Source organism: Bos grunniens, chromosome 21, assembly GCF_055505025.1.
Source record: "Bos grunniens cultivar Pamir isolate PY7600 chromosome 21, Bosgru_T2T1.0, whole genome shotgun sequence".
In the NCBI taxonomy this organism is placed as follows: Eukaryota; Metazoa; Chordata; class Mammalia; order Artiodactyla; family Bovidae; genus Bos; species Bos grunniens.
Genome location: NC_141185.1, coordinates 47375855 through 47397477, shown reverse-complemented (window position 1 = coordinate 47397477; position 21623 = coordinate 47375855). Strand labels below are relative to the sequence as shown.

The window sequence follows — 21623 nt, the reverse complement described above, 5'->3', positions numbered from 1 at the left end:
GCAGGTCAAGAAGCAACAGTTAGAACCGTACATGCAACATCGGACTGGTTCCAAATTGGGAAAGGAATACGACAAGGCTGTAAACTGTCACCCTGCTTATTTAACTTACATGCAGAGTACATCATGTGAAATGCCCGGCTGCCTGAAGCACAAGCTGGAATCAAGATTGCTGAGAGAAATATTAATAATCTCAGATATGCAGATGACACCACCCTTTGGGCAGAAAGTGAAGAGGAACTAAAGAGCCTCCTGATTAAGTGAAAAAGGAGAGTGAAAAAGCGGCTTAAAGCTCAATTTTCAAAAAACAAAGATCATGGCATTCATTCCCATCACTTCATGGCAAATAGATGGGGAAACAATGGAAACAGTGGCGGACTTTATTTTCTTGGGATCCAAAATAAAAGCAGATGGAGACTGCAGCCATGAAATTAAAAGACACTTGCTCCTTGGACAAAAAGGTATGACCAACCTGGATGGTATATTAAAAAGCAGAGACATTACTTTGCCAGCAAAGGTCCGTCTAGTCAAAGCTATGGTTCTTCCAGTGGTCATGTATGGACATGATAGTTGGACCATAAACAAAGCTGAGCCTTGAAGAATTGATGCTTTTGAACTGTGGTGTTGGAGAAGACTCTTGAAAGTCCCTTGGACTGCAAGGAGATCAAACCAGTCAATCCTAAAGGAAATCAGTCTTGAATATTCATTGGAAGGACTGATGCTGAAGTTCCAATACTTTGGCCACCTGATGCAAAGAACTGACTCACTGGAAAAGACCCTGATGCTGGCAAAGATTGAAGGTGGGAGATGGTTGCATGGCATCACCACCGACTCAATGGACATGAGTTTGAGTAAGCTCCGGGAGTTGGTGATGGACAGGGAGGCCTGGCGTACTGCAGTCCATGGGGTCGCAAAGAGTCGGACACGACTGGGCGACTGAAGTGAACTGAACCAGAAACTACCAAGAGGCAAGTGGGGAGGGGGTTTACCCAGTGTCTTAGAGGAAACATGATGTTGTTGACACCTTTAGTCTTTCTGGCTTCCAGCCTCCAGAACTGCAAGAAAAGGAGTATGTTTCTTTAAGCCACCCAATATGTGTTACTTCTTTATGACAGCCCTAGGAAACGAAGGCAACAGCAAGAGTGCCATACCCACAGACCACGCCAGTACTACGTAAGCGCTCAATCCCGTCGCTGGTAAAGGAATGAGTTGAGCTTCAGCAGTCCTACTGGCCAAGAATTACCAGGCATTTATGAACTAACTGCTGGGAGATGCACAGCCAACACTCAGCATTACTGAAGCAAGATATGGGACCACACGGAAAACCGAAACACAGTGAGGAACTAAATACAGCATGGGACAAGTGGAGCAAAGCGAGAAACACAAGCAACTGACGGGGTACGTGGGCCTCGATTTCACGGAGGACCTCTGTTGGAGAAAGGGGTTATTTTCTGAGAAGATGGCGTCTCCAAGTCGCTCTCTCAAGCCCCGCTCAACGGCTCCCAGACTTCTCCCCACGGCCGTGGACCCAGCAACAACAACCCACTGTCCAGCGTTCCTCCGGTCTGTACTACCCAGCAGAGAGCATACCTCTTATAATATCACAAGCTTAATTCTCCGCGCCTGCGCACGGCGCCTCGACGCGACGCACCGCCTCACGCTGCCGCGTGGGGAGGGACTTCCTCTTGGCGCCCCGGAAACCGAAAGGAGCTGATTTGTGCAGGAAGGAGAAGGGAGTTGCCACCGACATCGGACACCGGAAAGCAGGCTCGTTGTGTTGCGTAAGGTAAGGCTAATCTCTGGCCACTCGGCGGAGTGGATGACTGCAGCGACCTTTTAGGCAGGCTGTCTGTAGCATCGGGCTTCAAGCGATGCTGCAGGGAACCGGAATTAGAGGTGAGGGGTTGGTGTATCTGTCGCCGGGTCAGGCCACCAGCGACCGAGGTCTCATTACTAACTCATTGTCCTCAGCTCTTTCGACCTCGTCTGAAAAACGAGCTTGATAGCTCACGGAAAAGTCGTGAGGATAGATGCGGAAGGGAGAAATTCACACTCAGAATGAAGTTTAAGAAAAAACTTAAGTAGGTGTAATTTCACGGGGGCGAAATCTGTGTTGCGTAAGCTATGTAACGTGAAAGTCTATACGAACCCTGCCTTTCTGAGTCGATGATTCCTGCCTGGTAGCAGCGCCTGTTGCATTAATTTGAAAAAGTACACTCACAGATGGTCATTTTTAAGCTTCCCGAATTGGCCAGCAGCGTCATCATTTGGTATTAGAGGTGGAACAGGATCGTCTAGGTCATTTACCCCTCCTTTCATCTTAGATTAAAGCACAGTCTCTGAGAGGAGACAGACTGAAAGTAACACAGGTTGTTAGTGAGACAAACTAAAAGTGAGATTTCATTTCCAACCCAGAATTCTTCCCTCCACACCGTGCTATCTCTTTGGATTGCTAAACAAGTCTTTGGGAGAAAAAGTGAGTAGGAATAAAGACGGAGGTGTTGTACATTTAGGTGCAATATGAATCCATCCAAGGTATACTGGGACAGAAGAAAGGTTGAGAATCCTTGTCCCTGCTCCTGCCTATACACAGAAATTTGAAACCCACTTTCTAATAAAGAGGCTTGTTATTTTGGAAGACAATTTGATGTCTCTCTCTCTCTTTTTCAGGTATATGAGGGCTTTGAAAACAGAACACCGTTGTTTCTGTGATTCGATCATTCAGAAATTATGAAGGCACAGTTCTTGCCTTTGATTGACTTATAGTCAAGTGGAGTAGACACAGGTCATGGTGGCAGTATAGCCACTTAAGTATTCCGAAGGAGGTGAGTGTGTGGCACTTAACAGCCTGAGAGAGGGAGAAATTAGTGCTTCTAAGAAGCGACTTTTATACAGGCATTTATACAGGTGGACAAGGAACGGGGAGGGTGGGGGCCGGGGGTGGGGTGGGTCATTCCAGATTTCCAGGAATCTGTGGCTGAATTGTAAATTGTACAGAAGACACTGTCAGGTGTTTTACCTAGAGTGTTAGCCTTATTTTTGGCTCATGCTTCTCTTGTTTTCCTTCTCTCACTGCTTCCTCCCCCTTAACTGGATGGGTGTTTGGGATATGAAAGGAAGTCAGGGTAGAAATCTTTCAGAGTGGCAGAATAATAGGATGGTTATATGAAAAAGTAATGTATCTACTCAGTAAATCCGTTTGTAAAAACTAAGTTCCTGCTTTGTTTAAATGCATAGCTAGGAAACCTCAATTTGTTCGTTGGATTCTTTCCCAGTGAGTGGATTATGTTCTTGTCTCCAGTTCAGTCTTTTTGAATATAAGGACATTTAAGGTGCTTTCAAAGAAAAGATCCCCACATTTAAGTTTAGGAATGAGCACAGGGGAGACAGCAAGATTAGAATCCAAGTTCATACTACAAAAACATTTTTGTTGGCTCTATCTGGGTGACTGCATGTTGTTTTAATCAGCTGCAAGCTGTTAAATTGAATTTGCATAGCTCGCATAAATGACAGTTTAATTCCACCAGGATTTGAGTGAGGTGGAAATAGAGCAGAAAAACCTGAATTTGTCAAACTGGGGAAAATGAAGAAAAGGCAATCAATTAGTAAGTTGGGCTTAATGTTTTTTTCTGGGATTGGGGAATTGCAGAAAAGCAGCTCTGTAATAGTAAGACATGAACTGTTCACTAGCATTTCTAAAATATTTGGGAGCATTTTACTGACTTGGGGCATAGTTGTGCCCTGCTCATGGTTAATGCTCCTTGCAGGAGACTTCCTGATTCACAGAAAAGATGCTGACTGGGTGGACTCTTTACAAATCACAAAGTGTCTTGCATCTAGGTTCATTAACCATTGGTTGCTGTGAAGGAAGCATATGTAAGAGTTCTAATCTGTTAAAGCTTTAAGTTATAAAAGTAATAAATGACCATTCCCTCAGTATCTTGACATGCTAGAAGACAGTGTTCTAAAAGCTGGACTTGTCATGTTCTTCTGGAGACTAACAAAATAGAGTCCTTGAAGTCAAGCTGACTCTGCTTTTAGCCTCCTAAATGAAAAGGTAGATAGAACAGGTCTTGTGTGCAAAATGAATTCAAGACCTACTTATCTACCAACAGCAATGATAACAGTTTGCATCATCTTCCTGTAGAACATAGGAGTAGTAAATACAGAGATGAGTGAGGGTGAAGAGAGACTTAGCGAACCTATGAGACTCTTACTCTTTAATTGATAGGAAAGCGATTGGAAATTGGAGAGGTTGGTTAGGAAAGTGGAGGAGAGGACCTTTCCTGTAGTGCAGGCTTCAGAGCGTCCAGGAAGTCTCCAGATGGCTAAACTTCCTTGGATGGAGACCAGCATAGTGTTGTTTACAGAATGCTGCATCATGGTGAATCGTGCTGGGGGCAGCTGTCAGTGTGTGAGCCATGTAAGGTTTTCACATGTGCTGGAACATGGAAAGAGCAGACCGATGACCGAGCACAAGCTTCAGAAATATTTTATTGGATGTGTACAAGTGCTTGCAAACTGTAGTTTGAATCAACAGGGAGTTGGTTATTAAACATAATACTTCTCCAAAGAAAAGGCAATTCAGTTTTACTAGAAACCAGTGTCATTTTATATCCCAAGTCTCTAACCAACTTTGCAATCTCATCTAATAAGGGTGCCTTAGGTTCTGAGTGTTCTAAATCTTTGAACCCCTGTTAGTCTACACCAGGATTCTGTGGTGGTTTTACATATTCCCTTTCCCCTTTGTTAAGGTGGGAGGCCAAAGCTTACGTTAATTACTTGCTCAAGAGTTATATGGTGATATAGGTAAAGCTAAGAAAAGAACAGATTTTGATACCTTTTGTCTTAATTGCCCATTATGAAGGATTGTGGCTACAGTGGTCTGATTTTTTTTAATCTTTTTCTGTTTTGTTTTTTAACAGATTTATCAGCAGGTTGCAGGTGAACATGGCCTTGAGGTAAATCCTGCCCCTTGTTGAAATGTAGTTTCAGTAGATAGTTCTTGGCATTTTAAGGAATTAGAATATTTACCAAAAAAAAAAAAGTTTTGGTTCTTTTCTAGACTTTTTTTTTTCTTGTAGAAGATGAGAAACATATTAAAGGTTCTTTATAAGCTGAGTAATTGTGATACTTGAAGTTGGTCATCTGCCTTGTTTAAATTAAATGGATTTTAAATGTCAGAGCTAATTGTAGACCATTTTTCCTTGATCAAAATAAAATCTTATTAAAACCTTATATATGCCTAGTTTTTATCCATTTTATCTTATATGTGAAATAAAGCCTGAAAAACCCTGTGTTCAAACTTATTTGATCTGTGAGGTCCAACCTCCTACTCAGTAGTTTTTTTAGTAGCTGAGAGCATTTTTGAATACACACACACACACACATATGCACACACACATATTGCAATTTGAGCCATCTCTGTGCTACTTCCTTATTTTAGGGTAGGGCAGAGATGTGTGTGTGTGTGTAAGAAGCTTTAAGATTGTCAGGTTGAGTTGTGAGTTTAAGAATCTGAGTTCTTACTTATATAAATAGGCAGGGTTTTGAGATAGGAGATAATAGGGGTTCCTTGTGTCAGATTCAGCATGTACTGGGAAGCATGAAAGATTTTTCAGTTAACACAAAACCCTAAGTGATGGGATCCGGGCATATATGTTTAAAGAAGTACCCATAGGATATGATACTAAATTGTCTCTGAGAACTGGCACCGGAAACTTGAACTCAAGAACCAAACCAGAGATGCAGCCGAGAGGGCTGGGCGTGGACCTCACAGAACGCAGGAGAGCAGTGAGGCAGGAGGCCCAGAAGCTGCTGGCAGGAGACCTCTCCCCACGGCGCTCAGCTCTGCACTTGGCGGGCTGATGTTTTCTCCTAAAAGACTTGTGCATCTGCTCTCTGTCATACGTGGTTCTGCATTCTCATGTTTGTCATTAAATCTCTCCTATAAGACAAGGGGCTCCCCAGCTGGTGCGAGTGGTAGAGAACCCGCCTGCCACAGAAGGAGACATGCGGGTTTGATCCCTGGTTGGGAAGATCCCCCGGAGGAGGAAATGGCAACCCACTCCAGTATTCTTGCTTGGAGAATCCCATGGACAGAGGAGCCTGGTAGGCTACAGCCCATGGGGTCACACAGAGTCAGATATAAGTGAAGTGACTTGGCATGCATGCACACACATAAGTGTTATTTTTCTCTTTGTTCAAAGGGAAACAAGCTCAGGGAGATAGTGTGACTTTTCTAGGGCCTAAAGCAAAGTGGCTGTAACACAGCAATCAAACTCAGGTCTTCCAATTTCAGATATGGTTCTCTTTACCTTATAGGTCAGTTCGTAGAATCAGTTACAAGTACTGGTGTCTATGCTGACCAGACCTACGAGGGCCCCCCGGCCCCACACCATGTCCCCAACACGCACACAGTGAAAGCAACACATGTAGTATTCGTGTGTGACACCAGGAAGCACGGGATGTTGCGTCTTTACCGACCAGGCCACCAAGCCCCGGGTGCCCCTCTTCTGTCACACTGCCTCCCCTCCATCTCCTGGTCATAGGTCTTTTGCCGCAGCTTGAACGAGCCCTGCTGTCCCTCACGTGTAGAGCAGTGATAGGCTGAAGAGCGGTGGGTGGATGAAAAAGATGCTCTTTTATTCAACAGATACTCAGCGTGCACGAGTCAGCCCTCAGGGACTGAGTGCTGAACAAGACAGACACTGTCTGACCTTTGTGGAATCAGGCATTACAAAGGTCACTTCAAAATTAAGAGGGCATAAATACCATGAAGGAGAGGAACAGGTTTTTAGAAAGTACTTGATGGGAGAAACCTCACCCTCCAGACTGCCACTGGGAAAACGAGAACGCCATTGAGAAGACCATATGGCTTCCCTGGTTCTCTTTGCGGATGGCCTCTTGCCTTCTCAAGCCAGTCCTTGGCCAACTAATGAGATGTCACAAGTGCTGGGGCAGCCTGGGCCACTAACATGAATCTTCCCTCCTCCTCCCCCAAGCTCCACAGGCCTTGGGGACTCAGTTGCATATACACAAATAGACCAATGCAGTTTGACAGCCTTAAAGACCTTTGAGTTTAGTCTGAAACTTCATTTTAGAGCCAGGACTAGAACTGAGTAACCAAGCCTCACAAGGTGGCAGTGCACAGGATCCAAGTCAGGTGAAATGAATGCCAGCACACCAGGCTGCCAGATAACCAGCCGTAAGTGACACGGTACATGGTGCTTGAATGCCAAGTTCAGGCAGCTGAGGCGTGAGTGGCTGGGAGAGGGGTTGGCACGGAAGAGAGACAAGCAGAGTGGGCTAATAGAAAGTGACGTGCTTTGGCATCGAAATGCCATTGTGTATCTTCAGGCAGCCAGGCTTTTCCAGGGAAAAACAGGGATGCACAAACTGGTGAAGCTGACAGCTGAATGTATACAGATGCTGAGAAATGTCCACATTGAAAAATGACAACTTTGCATTTTCATAGTCTAACAGGATACCAATCTTCTTTGGGGGAACCGTTATTCTTATGTCTGGAGTCATCTTGTTGTGTAGAAATTCATACTTATGCCTGAAGATTAAATGTTGATATAGCAAAACTTCAGAAACTCTGTGGATGGGCTATTTACAGAACATATCAATTTTCAAATACTCCTATATTATTTTCCTTCATTAAATGAATATCAAAGTAACAGGCCATTTCTAAAACTATACATCTCTTTGTCCTAAGGAACTTAGGTTTCAAAACTCTGTTTTTGAGCAGCCACTTAACCTAGAAAACTTAACACACAGTATCATAAACTCATACTGCATCAAAATTTGTATAGAAATCATATGTTTAAAAATGTGAATTTCAAGGTTCAGATGTGTAAATCCCCTGAAATAAAAGACATTTGAAACAGGGAACTTCACGATCTTTCATGCAGTAAACGGGGCCTTTACGTATAATCTGCACGTTACTGTGAGGCATCCCGTTCTTAAACTTTCAGACCAAGCGGGGCACCTGGGGGCTGTCACCGCTCGGTACTGTATGCACTGGCACCCTCTCCTGCCAGGGGAGGGTTTCACCACAAAGGGAGGTTGCCTCTCCTGTGTGCTTGGAAGTGGCTGAAGCCAAAGCCCGCCAAGGGAATTGCCTAACACTGCCCCACTATGGGCACGTGAAGAGCTCTGTGTGCTGGCATGGGGGTCCACACAGTTGGGGTGAACACTTAAGAACATGCTGGAGCAAACCAGCCCATTTCCCTCCCTGTTCACCTTATTTTTTCTCAACTGAGCAGTCACTCTCTACTTTCCCTCCCACCATCTATAGAGTCTAAGACTATGAGTCAAAAAGTGCAAGTCCTCCATTGTGAACACACACACACACACACACCCCCCCCAACATCTTTGCAAGGTGGGACTTCAAGCCTGCTCAAGCGCTCAGCTTTTTGCCCTTCCTGTCCTACTCTGTCTGTGTTCCCACCCTTCTTTTAGCCTTACCCCTCCCACTCCACACAGATGCCCACTCTTCCTTTATGCCCCTCGTTCTTAACTAAGAGAGGAGACTGATTTTTAGTCTTACTTCAGGCAGAATATTCAAAAGCAGTGTGTGGCTCAGTGCACGGTGTTTCTTGCATTCTCTGAACTGGGTCTGAGGTCTAGCAGAGTGCATTTTAGAGCACATTTTAGCCCTAATGCCTTACAGGAGGAAGGCTGGTCTCACAATTGCTTGGGCATGGCAACATTTAACTAACCATGATTGAGGTTTCACTGTGAAACATTAATAGGTTTCAGCAAGTTGAGGGTCAGAGGCCCCATAGTACACACGATGCTGGGAAAGTGGGGTGATAAAAATTTTTTGCCATTTTTGAGATGGAGGGAGGTTGCACTCATGGCCTTCTAAGTCTGAAGTGTCTATTGGCCTGGGCCTTGTGGATTTTCCCATTAGAGGACAGAATGCTTTTAGCAGCAGAAGCAAACCAGAATTAATCATAACCATTAAGCTTCTGCCCACATCTACCAAAAAGGTTGGATTTGGGGCTTCAAGTCAAACTTCATTTAGTAACACTGAAGTTGAACATAAATGTAAAACCAATCGCTTAGTGGTGAAGAATGCTGTCTTTGGAGCCAGACTGCCTGGGTTTGAATCCAAGCCCTGAATCCATGTTGGCAGTGGCTCTGTGTAAAGAATCCACCTGCCAATGCAGGAAACACAGTTTCCCTCTCTGGGAAAGTCCCACATGCCACAGAGTAACTAAACCCGAGTGCTACAACTATTAAGCCTAGGCTCTAGAACCCAGGAGCCACAACTACTGAGCCCACATGCTCTAGAGCCTGGGCTCCGCAGCAAGAGGAGCCAAGGCAATGAGAGGCCCGCACACTGCAACTGGAGAGTAGCCCCTGCTCGGCGCTTCTAGAGAAGAGCCCGAGAAGCAACGAAGACCCAGCACAGCCAAAACAAGTAAATGGGATAATACAACTGTGAGAAGTAAACGAGACAGTATGTGTAAGGTTGTTGAGCAATGCTTAACACAGAATAAGCGCTCCATTAAATTTTAGCTATTTTATCAAAAGTACCTAGAGCTGCTTTCTCTTTCTAGCTGGACTTTAGGGAAAGGGGCAGGCAATGAATCCTGAAACATCTTAGCGTATTTTAGAAAACATAACATGGGCCTTAGTTATTACCTGTGAAAACCTCTCGCTCTATTCTCAGCAAAGCACGTTTTGATCTCGGGTACCCAGATTTCGCCTTACCTTGATGACGCAAATGCGTGCCTCATGCACCACGAGAGGCGGTTTGCCCCCAGGTCCTCCTGTCTGGGGACATCTTCAAAGGCCACACCCACCGTGTAGTCCAAACACTCGTCCACCTCCACCTCCCAGTAATGGCGCCCTCGGACTGGAATTAGGTTTCCCATGACTGCAGCACACCTGGTTTTAGAAAGTAGAAGTATGTGTCATTTGGGGTGACCCATGCCTGGCTGTGCAGGTGAGCGACCTCAACTGCTGGGGTCAGTCAGTAAGTGGTCAGGAAGGGTGGAGGCAGGTGTTCAAACACCCCATTTGTGGGGCGGCACAACCTTTGCTCTCAAAGCTCAGCTGCCCGATGCTGAAGATCAGAAGATTAGTATACTACTGGTCACAGGTGAGGAGGAGACAAGCCCACTCTGTGTGCTTTTTCAGCAACAGGGCTTTTAACAGTAACAAAAAGATTTGGTTCACTTGTTCCTTAAAAAAGAAAGAGATTGAGGACTTTGCTTGTGGTCCAGTGGTTAAGACTGTGCTCACAATGCAGGGAGCCCAGGTTCGATTCTTGCCCTGGAACTAAGAGTCCACATGCTGCAACTAAGGCTCAGTGCAGCTAAATAATTAAATATTAAAAACAAATGAACAAGATCACAGGCCCAGACTGGAGCTCTGTGTGCCAAGCCCCATGTCACCAGTCAGTGACAACTTAGTTACAGTTTTACCTTTCACCTAAATGGAATTTTAAACCAGTCAATCAGAACACTAGTTAGGTAATATGCCTGAGAGACCCCTGACCTTTCCTAAAGGAAAGTAACCTTACCACAGCCAACCTGCTTTTTAAAAAAAAAATTTTTTTTTAATTTTGTATTGGGGTATAGCCAATTAACAAACAATGTTGTGATAGTTTCAGGTGAACAGTGAAGGGACTCAGCCACACATATACCTGTATCCGTTCTCCCCCAAACTCCCTTCCCATCCAGGCTGCTGCGTAACAGTAGGTTCTTGTTGGTTATCCATCTTAAATATCGGTGTGTACACATTCATTCCAAACTCCCTGACTATCCCTTCCCATACCCCCTGACAACCAAAAGTTCGTTCTCTAACTCTGTGAGTCTCTGTTTTGTTATCTTGTTTGTGTAATTTCTTTTTAGATTCCACATAAAAGGGATGTCATATGATATTTCTCCTCCTCTGTCTGACTTACCTCACTCAGTAAGACAATCTCTAGAGCCATCCATGTTGTTGCAAATGGCATTATTCCATTCTTTCTAGTGGCTGAGTAGTATTCTATTGTATATATGTACCACATCTTCTTTATCCATTCCTCTGTCGGTGGACATTTAACGAACCTGCTTTTTTTGCCTGGAAGTATAATTTCCTTGTTCCTGATCCCTTCCACCTGAAAAAGTCTTTCATTCTGTACAGCTCCTTGGACCTCCTTTCTACCTCCTAGATTTCAGGGGCTGCCCAACTCAAGAATTATTGGAAAAAAGTCAATAAGAACTTTAAGATTTGATCAGTTTCATTTTGTTTCTCAACGCAGGTAAGAACTTTATTGTTTCTTATTCCTCTCTGCCCCGCCAACCCAGTGTTGAATTGGTGGAGGCGAGGAGGGATAAAGTTGGGTTCCATTGTACTCTGTGCTGCTCTGCTGTCACAAGCTGGCACAGATGTGTGTGTTGGTCGCTCAGTCGTGTCCGACTCTATGTGACCTCGTGGACTGTAACCCGCCAGCTCCTTTGTCCATGGGATTCTCCAGGCAAGAACATTGGAGTGGGTAGCCATTCCCTTCTCCGAGGGGTCTTCCTGACCCAGGAATCAAAGCAGGGTCTCCTGCGGTCTTTACCATCTGAACCACCAGGGAACAGATAGTAGGTGCATAACACACATGCAGTAAGGTCAGGAGGGAGCCAGCGTCAGAGGAAGAGACAGTTATGAGACAGCCCAGGACGCAGGCAGGGAGGCTAGATGCAGTTGTTCATCGGTAGCCCCTCTGGCCTCCTAAGTCCTTTCTTCCTTAGAAGATCCTCCTGACTGTGAGACCAGCCCACCAAGAATTCTTTCTATCCTGATTACCAAGAAGCTGAGAACTGTGTTTAATAATTAATCTTAAAAACAGAAATTAGCCCTTGAAGTTAAGCCATGTTTTTTTTTTTTCATCCACTGCTGTGATTTTTCTATTTCAGTAGGGTACATTTGCCCCCCCCCCCCGCCATTTTTTAGATTTCTTTTTATGTGAACCATTTTAAAAGTCTTTATTGAATTTGTTACAATATTGCTTCTTTTTTGTGGGGGGTGGGGGGGGGCACTGAGGCATGTGGTATTTTAGCCTCCCCACAAGGGATCAAACCCACATTCCCTGCACTGGAAGGCACAGTCTTAACTACTGGACTGCCAGGGAAGTTCCTTGGCCCCTATTTTAAGTCTTCTTTAAATAGTTGGAAAGAAGTAAGGTATAAATGGGGGCTTCCCAGGTGGCACCAGTGGTAAAGAACCATGGACAGAGGAGCCTGGTGGGCTACAGTCCGTAGGGTTGCAAAGAGTTGGACATGACTGAAGCAATTTAGCACTGCATGCAAGGTATTAATAAATGGCACCCCACTCCAGTACTCTTGCTTGGAAACTCCCATGGACGGAGGAGCCTGGTAGGCTGCAGTCCATGGGACTGCTGAGAGTCAGACACAACTGAGTGACTTCATTTTCACTTTTCATTTTCATGCATTGGAGAAGGAAATGGCAACCCACTCCAGTGTTCTTGCCTGGAGAATCCCAGGGATGGGGGAGCCTGGTGGGCTGCTGTCTATGGGGTCGTACAGAGTCGGAAATAACTGAAGCGACTTATTAGCAGCAGCAGCAGCAAGGTATTAATACATCATTTCGACCTTAAGCACTAAGTTCTGAAAATAGCATCAGTCCAGACAGACAGGGCGCATCTTTGATGGACACCCCTCCCTCAGGTCTTGTGCCTGCATAATCATCATTCCTTCCACCAGCTTTGGTTTTTCACCAGGAGTTTTGTTAGAAAGTATTGCCCAGTGGGGGAGAGAGCTCTGGGCTCCGCACTGAGGGGCTGGGTCCTTGTTCTCCCACTGCTCTGGGAGCCCAGGACTCCACTCAGAAGCCACGTCTCCCCTTCTGACATTGGTTAGACTCCTACTACCCCTCCCCAGTCTCCCCTCCTCCCCTCCCTCTCCCTCATTTCTGGGAGTCAGAGCCTGAAGCCCCTTTCAAGGCTGCATCAGTCATAATCCACCAGTACCCGAATAACAGCACATATTAGGGGGGTTCATGAGCTGTTCAGGTGAGGGGCTGGTACAGTACCTGGTAAACTGGGCGTCGCTGGGGACTGGCTCCTTGGCGGGGCCTCTCCTCTCGCTTCGCACAACCGTGAGCCCATCTTCAGATACAGTCAGCCGGGGATGGCAGGTGTGCTCGTCCAGGGAGAAGTAGCTGCCTGCGAGGGGGGAGGCACACGGAGACCCCCCAAGCCAATCACTCCACTGCTTTCTCCACGTTGCACTCCACACAGGCCGGGGCCTCACCACGCGTGGCCGGGGTTAGCTCCCTGTCTGACACTGGTGAGCCTGGACCTTGCCTGGTGATGCCCCTCGTGCTAATCATGATGGCAGTTTACATGGGTCGGGTGTTACTGGGTGTCTAGTACTGAGCTAAGCGGTTTGTTGAGTCTTATCCCATTCACACCTTACAAGTATCCAGGTGTTAGTATTTCCATTTTGTAGAAGAGGAAACAGAGGGGCAGGGTGGTCCTATCATCAGCTGTAGATGCTAGAACTCCAATTGGAACCCCAGAGACGTCCCTGGTGGCTAAGACTCCATGTTCCCAATGCAGGGGGCCTGGGTTCCATCCCTGGTCAGGGAACTAGATCCCATGTGTCACAACTGAGACCCAGTGCAGTCAAATAAATAAATGCTTCAAAAAAGAAAATAAAAATAAACATAGGGAATAACAACAACAAAAAACCCAAACCCCAAGCCCATCTGATTCCAGTGGCTGCACTCTTCACTGGGAGGCTGTAAATACCTGCAGGTGAACAGGAATTTCTAATCTGCTTGCCAAGGGGAATAGGAATTGAGGGAATTACTAGTGATCAATTTGACAAAGGTTAGCAAAATCCAACTTCCAATGAGCGCAGTGAGAGAGAAGGGAGGAGATCATACAACCATCTCTGAATTATGGTTAAAACAAAGCACGTCAAAAAAAAAAGTTACAGAATGGGGATTTCCCTGGCAGTTCATGGGTTAAGACACTTCCAATGCAGGGGGTGCGGGTTCGATGTCCAGACGGGGAACCAAGTTCCCACGTGATGGGTGGTGCGGCCAGAAAAAATAAAGTGGCCCCCTTCTGTAAAATGGGCCCCCAGGGCTTTGATCACCCCTGAGTCCCTTTGTAGCCTGATTTGCCATGTGTTTGTATTAGTGAACGTTCATCGATTTTTCCAATGAAGTCACAGCAGCACTGGGTCTGCCACGAAGGGGTAACTTTGGGTCCAGTGAGTGTGTGGCGGGGGCACAGACCTGTGGTGTGGATGGTGGCGGGCTCACTCCTTGCGCTGGGGCCGCCCACGTTGAGGGCTCTCACATAGATGGTGTAGTTCTGTCGGGGCTGCAGCTGCACCAGGCACTCACAGGTCGGGATGCCCACAACAGACCTGGGTGAGGAGACATGCTGACATCACCGAGGGGCTGTGGCAGACAGACCCAAGCACCAGCCCCTCCCCGCTGACCCCCAGCAGCGGCACAGGCAGGAGTGAGGCTCTCCTCAATGCTCCCTCCCAATCGGGTCCCCTTTTCCCATTTTCTTGTATCCTTTCTGTCTGTGGCTCTCGCCCCTCCAAGCTCCCCACCCAGTGTCCCAGGCATCCAGCACTGCACTCAGTCTGGGTCTAACACTGCATCAGTGGGGTGTGCATGCAGTTGAATCCAGTGTGTGTCAGCCTGTCTGGCAGGACCACAGCCTCTCTGAGGGCAGGGGCCAAGTACCACAAGCTAAGCACAGAGCCGGGCTCACAGCAGGCTCTCAGTCTGTGTTTATGAACAAATGATCTGACTAGAGCTGATATAGAGGGGCCCTGGGGGAAACGGAATGTAGCCACTGCCCTCATAGAGCTTCCAGTCTAGAAGAAAGGCACTTCTCAAGCCATCACTGGAAGAAACGTAAGATGGTAACATGACAAGTTGATGGTGTATTATGGAAGGTACAACTAGCTGACAGGTGTTTTCGAGCTGAACTTTGAAGAATGACTGGGAGGTAAATGGATAAGAAAGAGAATAGAGGAGTCTCTTTCATAGAAGAAGCATGTGCAAAGGCCCTGTGGCAGGAAGAAGGATAGAAAGTAGAAGGCACTATTAATAAAATATGACCCATGTGGTTGAGGAAGGGGAGCTGGTGGGGATAAGCTTGACAGGCAGGAAGGGGCCAGAGCCAGTGAAGGAAGTTTGTCTTCTTCAGGGATGCCATGATTAGATCTATACTAGGAGAGTAAGCACTGCCCAGGTCACCTCGGTCCCCAACCAGCTTTCTGATGACCCCCAGTGTAAAGGGTTTAAAGTATCAGCACAAGTTGCAAAGGAAATCCAAACCATTTGGCAGGGGCGGGGGGCGGGCGGGGGGAGGTTGGTCAGACCACTGAACTCCCTTCCCTGCTCCTGAGGATCCCTGAAATAGATAACCCAGGTTAGCAAGCCCTGATGTGGTTGTGGACAAATGAATTTAGGCCGGGGTTTGGGGGCAGGGGGTGGGGCATATGGCCAGGTCCCAAGCCCGGAATTTAGTGTAGAACAATCTGTCTCCCTAACAGTTGACACCAACCCCTCCTCCTCCATTTCTCTAAAGTTGGGTTGGTGCACAGTAGGGCAGCCCCTGGACTTGGCTGCCTTTCATAAGCTTCTGGACTGCCTTGTTGTAATCCAGAGGCCTAGCCATAATTCCTCCACTGTACACAGCTATAGACTTGTAGGATCTGCAGGCCCTTGTGGTTCCTGAGTCTAGCCCTCTTCTAGCTATGAATTCTTCCAAATCTCTGCCAACCAGAGGGGAACATGAGCCTCCAGGCAGCTGACCACCAGGGACATAATGTTCTTTGTACGTTGAATTCAATTCTCTTTCATTTCTGCTTCTCTTGGTTCTTTCTCCTCCTCAAGTTCCAGCCAGGTGGGTTTCTTGGTTCCTCCAGTGCAGGAAGCTCACTCCTGCCCAGGAGCCAGGCCTTGCCTGCACCCACTCTTCTCAGGCCTCCTCCCTTCCCATCCGTCTGGTCTCAGTTCAAATGTCCACTCTCTCCAAAGTAAGCCTCACCTCCACTACATTCCCTATTTCATTGTGTTTCTTTTCCCTTCATGCTACTGTGTGTTTTAAGCATTTGTTTTCTTGGTTAGGGTGGGGAAACAGTGGAAACAGTGTCAGACTTTATTTTTCTGGGCTCCAAAATCACTACAGATGGTGACTTCAGCCATGAAATTAAAAGATGCTTACTCCTTGGAAGGAAAGTTATGACCAACCTAGATAGCATATTCAAAAGCAGAGACATTACTTTGCCAACAAAGGTCCGTCTAGTCAAGGCTATGGTTTTTCCAGTGATCATGTATGGATGTGAGAGTTGGACTGTGAAGAAGGCTGAGTGCTGAAGAATTGATGCTTTTGAAGTGTGGTGTTGGAGAAGACTCTTGAGAGTCCCTTGGACTGCAAGGAGATCCAACCAGTCCATTCTGAAGGCGATCAGCCCTGGGATTTCTTTGGAAGGACTGATGCTAAAGCTGAAACTCCAGTACTTTGGCCACCTCATGTGAAGAGTTGACTCACTGGAAAATACTCTGATGCTGGGAGGGATTGGGGGCAGGAGGAGAAGGGGACGACAGAGGATGGGATGGCTGGATGGCATCATTGACTCGATGGACATGAGTCTGAGTGAATTCCAGGAGTTAGTGTTGGACAGGGAGGCCTGGTGTGCTGCAATTCATGGGGTCGCAAAGAGTCTGACACGACTGAGCAACTGAACTGAACTGAACTGAACTTTCTTGGTTTTTGTCTATTTCCTCCAACTCAGACCATCAGCTCTGTCAGGGTGGGGAATTTGTCTCTCTGGGTCACCAGTGCCCAGGCACCATCTGTACACTCAATACTTGTTGAATGAATAATGGGAAACCCTGGTTGGACTAAGAAGGCAAATCTGAGGTTTACCACTTATTCACTTCTTCACTCATCCATCATTTATCTTCAATCACAACATTCCACTTACTTCTCATGAAACTAAGCAATCTAAAATCAGGGTTCCTGTGTTCAACTTTCTCTGCAGATGCCACACTTTTCCTAAGCTGTGTCACTGTGTCGAGGCCTCTCGTGCCTAGCCAACGCCCTTTGTGACTCACTCAGTTACACCCGAGGCCCCCGGCGTCTCTGCCTGGGTCAGCTCCACCGTGTATGAGTCCACAGGGTTCAGGTTTCCAGACTCCCAGGAGATGAGCGCAGCCTCCTCGCAGCTCCTTATCTCTTTGCTTTTTATAATGGGGGGACAAGGCGCTAAATGCAGGGGAAACGGAGAGAGGAACAACCCTTCTGTCACATCCAGCCTAGTGCTCCAGAACACATCACAAGCTCTCTCTTCCTACAAGAGGTTCAGTGCAATAAAAGGCAAACCAGGTGTTTCAGCCTAGACAATCATGTCCCCCTCCAAATTCATATGTTGAAACCTATTCCCCAGTGTGATGATAACTGGAGTCTCCAAGAAGTGCCTAGGTCCTGAGAGTTGAAGGGGTTTATTATACAAGGAAACCCAATGAACCCTCTTGCCCAGTTCCATCATAGGAGGACACAGCAAAAGAAGACCACTCTGAACCAGACAGTGTCCTTCCTAGACACTGAATCTGCTGGCACCTTGATCTTGGACTTCCCAGCCTCCAGAACCACGAGGAATACATTTCTGTTGTTTCTAAGCCATCCAAAGTGCAGTATTCTAATAGCCCAAAGGAACACCAGGGAATCACTTGCAGATATCTCTGGAGTGGAGGATGGTTGCATGGTTCAAATGTGTCTGTGAAACTGTGTCCAAGGGCAGTACTTTATCTTCTTTTGAGACCAACTGTGAAAAAATGTCCCTGCCATATCAGGCATACAGATTTGGTGTACTAAATAAAAGGAAAGAAGCGCCAAGCTATTCCTGTCCTTCCAAGTGACATCAAAGCCCTGCCCCCACCAAGAAAGCCGAGACTTCTGGGTCCCCTTCAGTGAAGGTCCTACAAGTGGCCCCTTACCTGTCATGTACACCGCACGCTCACTGGTGGGGCTGAGGCCGGCCCTGTTCTGAGCTGTGACCCAAAATTCATACTGCGTGTTTGGCAACAGGTTTGTCACTGAGCAGTATGTTTCTTTGACGGTCATTGTAACCTCTGGGGGGAAAAATGATAGGAATTAAAGCCTAGAACTTCCCTGGTAGTCCAGTGGTTAGGAATCTACCTGCAAGTGCAGGGGACACCAGTTTGATCCCTGGTCTGGGAGGATTCCATATGCTGGGGGGCAACTCAGCTCATGTGCCACAACTACTCAGCCTGTGCTCTAGAGCCCTTGAGCCATGACAAGAGAAGCCACCACAGTGAGAAGCCTGCATACCACAACTAGAGAGTAGCCCCCACTCGCTGCAACTAGAGAAAGCCTGTGCACAGCCACAAAGACCCAGCATGAACATAAATAAATAAATGGAATTCAAGCCCCAAATAGGTCAACTGGCTCCAAGTTCACTGCACTATAATCTATCTTCCCTGAGGTAGATACAGAACTGGCTACCAGTCCCCGTTGGCTGTGTATGCATGCCCTGCTGCAATGAGACTCTGCTGATCCTTCCATTGAGAGGACTGGTCTTTCCCACTATCCATTGCAGCTGGGCTTAACCACATGACTTTCTTTGGCCAACGGGACCCCTTCAAACATGGTGCAAGCAGAGGTTTGGGCAGTGCTGGGGCACGGGCGCCTTGTCTTCTTCCTGCCAGGAATGCTTCCATTTCCATGAAATGACCCTGGGCCAGCCTCCTGAAGAATATGATCATGATGTGAACAGAGGCCCCTAGTATTGCAGCTGATGCCCTAGACATAAGAGCAAGGCCATCCTAGCCTGTCCAGACCCTCCCAAGCTGGCACAGACTAGATCTAGTTCATAGAATTATAATAAATTCCATCCATTTCAAAGAATTGGATATAGTTTATAACAAAACTATCCAATTCATAGAATTATAATAAATAATAAATGTAATTTAAAAAGTTGAAGTGTCATTGATTTACAATATTAGTTTCAGGTGTACAACACAGTGATTCAATATTTCTATAGCTCATATTCCAGTTAAAGTTATCATAAAATATTGTATATATTCCCTGTGCTGTACAATATTGCCTTGTAGTTTACTTTATACATAGTAGTTTGTACCTCTTAATTCCCTACTGCTATCCTGCCCCTAGCAACCAATGAATGAACATAAAATTTGTCATTTTAGCTTATATGTTGGGTATATGTGTGTGTGTGGGGGGGGGGTGTTACACAGCACAAGCTAACTGATACACCTCTAAACATGCCCAGACTCTTAAGGCAGTGACAGGTCATTAATCCACTCTCTGATATCAGTTCCTTTATAACAAAGTGCTCATTGAAAAGATCTTTACTGGGATGCCCCCAGCAGTCTGGTGGTTAAGACTTCGCCTTCCAATGCAGGGCGTGCAGGTTCGATCTCACATACCTTGTGTCCAAAAAACCAAAACATGAAACAGAAACAATATTGTAAGAAACTCAATAAAGACTTAAAAAAATTTTTTTTAATGTGATCAAAACATAAAAAAAAAAAGTCTTCATTAATCACCAGGACAAAGCCCCCTAACAATGGCATTTTCTGCAGAGGGTGCCAATAGGGCTGATGTGTGGCAAAACCTGCTATGAATCAGATCTGACTTTCTGGTCCTCAATCTCCCCTCCCATGTCCTCTTTAGTCCTTATTCTCTCCCTCATCATGGATTAAACTTACTTTTCTCAAGAACCCCCGTTCCTTCCTAACCGCTGAGCAGACAAATCATCCTCACCTTTGGCATTCAGAAATCTTCTATCTGCATGAATGGGTACAAGGGGAAGAGCTCCAGGCAGGGCGCCTGCAGACTCAACTCTCATTCTGGTTCTGCCATAACTTATGGTGCTCCCGCATGTCCGCTTATCTGTCTCTAGGTCATCCATAAGATGATCTCTGAATCCCTTTCCCACAGTCTTGCTCTGACCCCATGTACACAGAACAGGCCCGGCCAGGCTGGCCCTGATCCTTCAGATGCTCAGCTGGAGCTCCTCTGCTGTCTGACCCCCTTCTCAACAGGAGACTGGCTTATCTACAAAGATGGGGCATCTCCCTCAGCCCTAACCCTGCTCCAGCCAGCTCTACTGTCCTGAAAAGAGGATGAGCTGAGGGCTGCATGAAGTGGAGGCCACGGCCTTTCTACCTAGGAATGTGGGTCAGATTAGCAGCAGCCCTTCCAGGCTGCAGAGCCCTCCTCGACCCCCTGGGGGTCTGCAGACTAACCACCTCCCCCCACCCCCCGCCCCCCGCCACCAAGGTTCTCCCAACACAGGGTGACCTCAAGGAAAGCCCAGCCACCCTTGCATGACAGGATCTGCTAGAACCCAGCCAGTCCCGCTGGGCCTCCTCGAGGAAGGGTGTCCCCACACGTCCTGCACATGGTGCAGCCAGAGACCCATTATTCCCAGGACAACCCCGATCTGATGGCTGTGGATACACTCCACTTATCTGAGCCCGATGATTCTCCTCAGCCAGGCCTCAACTTGTCCTCCCAGCCCTTCCTGCCATGCTTACCTGCCTGCACGCCATCCTGCAAGGAGCTAGGTGTGCAGATTCACCCCATCGCCGCCTCCCCAGGGCCCAGGCTGGAGCTTGTTTCTGCTCCCGGCAGACCTCACCTGTTTGTTCCTTCCCAGGCGAGCCGTCCTGCACTGGCCGGTAGGACAGCTGATAGCTCTCCACGGTATCATCTGAGTACAAGCTCCAGCACACTCGGACTGAGGAACCTGTGGCTGAGTTAGGGGCCTGTGGGTTTATCACTGGAGCAGAAGGAGCTAGAAGAGGAAAAGGGAGGAAAACAAAGACAAGTGAGGATCCTTCACTTAGAGGCACCAGATGGGAATGGCCGCTTTTACAGGACAATCCATCCCTCAAAGCATCCCATGGGCTTCAGAGATAGGAGAGGCAGTCGGGGTGGCCAGGGTGGGAGGCCAGACCTCTCGACCAGGAGCCTCAGTAAGAACTGGTTGTGTCCATCTTGCTCTGACCAACCCACATGAGCTGGGGGAGGCAGGGTTGCTGACAGCCCCTCAGGCTGCGGTGTTTGCAAGTCCTACCCTAGGGAGGGATGGGTCCTTGGATCCACCACACCATCCAGAGGCAGGATGGCCAGGACCACAGCACCGCTGCCCTCAGTCCTACAGTGAACAGAGGAGGGAAAGAGCCTGCAACAACTGGCTCCTTCATTATGATTTCATTACAATGAGAGATGATTAGGTTTGGAAAAACTATGCTTTTTCAGAACCAACTTTTTTTGTTTTTTTTGGACTGTGCTGTCTTCATTTTGGCACGGGGGCTTCTCTAGTTGGGCATGCAGGCTCCAGAACACATGGGCTCAGCAGTTCAGAAGTTGCGGTGCTTGGGCTTAGTGGCCCCGAGGCACATGGGATCTTAGTTCCCTGACCAGGGATCAAACTTGTGTCCTCTGCATTGGAGGTGGATTTTTAAAATTATTTATTTATGGCTGTGTTGGATCTCTGTTGCGGCACAGGCTTTTCCCTAGCTGTGCCGAGTGCTTGGGCTATTCTCACTACAATGGCTTCTCTTACTGCGGAGCACAGGCTCTAGGG

The 21623-nt window shown here is 47.1% G+C and overlaps 1 protein-coding gene, 1 long non-coding RNA gene and 1 other non-coding gene across 7 annotated transcripts in view; 2 read left to right on the top strand and 1 right to left on the bottom strand.

The window, feature by feature from the left end:
- The first annotated feature begins 1101 nt into the window (after window positions 1-1101).
- Window positions 1102-5235, top strand: LOC147349593 (uncharacterized). 2 transcript variants are annotated; one of them, XR_015150017.1, is made up of 4 exons: window positions 1160-1783; window positions 2668-2822; window positions 3525-3602; window positions 4923-5235. It is a non-coding gene; the product is annotated as an uncharacterized LOC147349593 (long non-coding RNA). The 2 variants fall into 2 exon arrangements; XR_015150016.1 differs by lacking the exon at window positions 3525-3602 and having other exon boundaries at window positions 1102-1783.
- Window positions 3988-4114, top strand: LOC147349594 (small Cajal body-specific RNA 15). The gene has a single exon (XR_015150781.1).
- Window positions 5236-6621: 1386 nt separating the features above from the next.
- FSD2 (fibronectin type III and SPRY domain containing 2) overlaps window positions 6622-21623 on the bottom strand; it is a 44880-nt gene continuing 29878 nt past the window's right edge. For all 4 annotated transcript variants that reach the window (XM_086364339.1, XM_086364340.1, XM_086364338.1 and 1 more), the window contains 7 exons: window positions 20673-20828; window positions 17986-18120; window positions 17104-17254; window positions 14254-14387; window positions 13039-13171; window positions 9724-9900; window positions 6622-7558 (listed from right to left, as the gene is read on the bottom strand). In XM_086364339.1, coding sequence (XP_086220465.1) covers window positions 7306-7558; window positions 9724-9900; window positions 13039-13171; window positions 14254-14387; window positions 17104-17254; window positions 17986-18120; window positions 20673-20828 — 1139 coding nt within the window. In that variant the 3' untranslated portion in view covers window positions 6622-7305. The remainder of the gene's footprint in view (window positions 7559-9723; window positions 9901-13038; window positions 13172-14253; window positions 14388-17103; window positions 17255-17985; window positions 18121-20672; window positions 20829-21623) is intronic.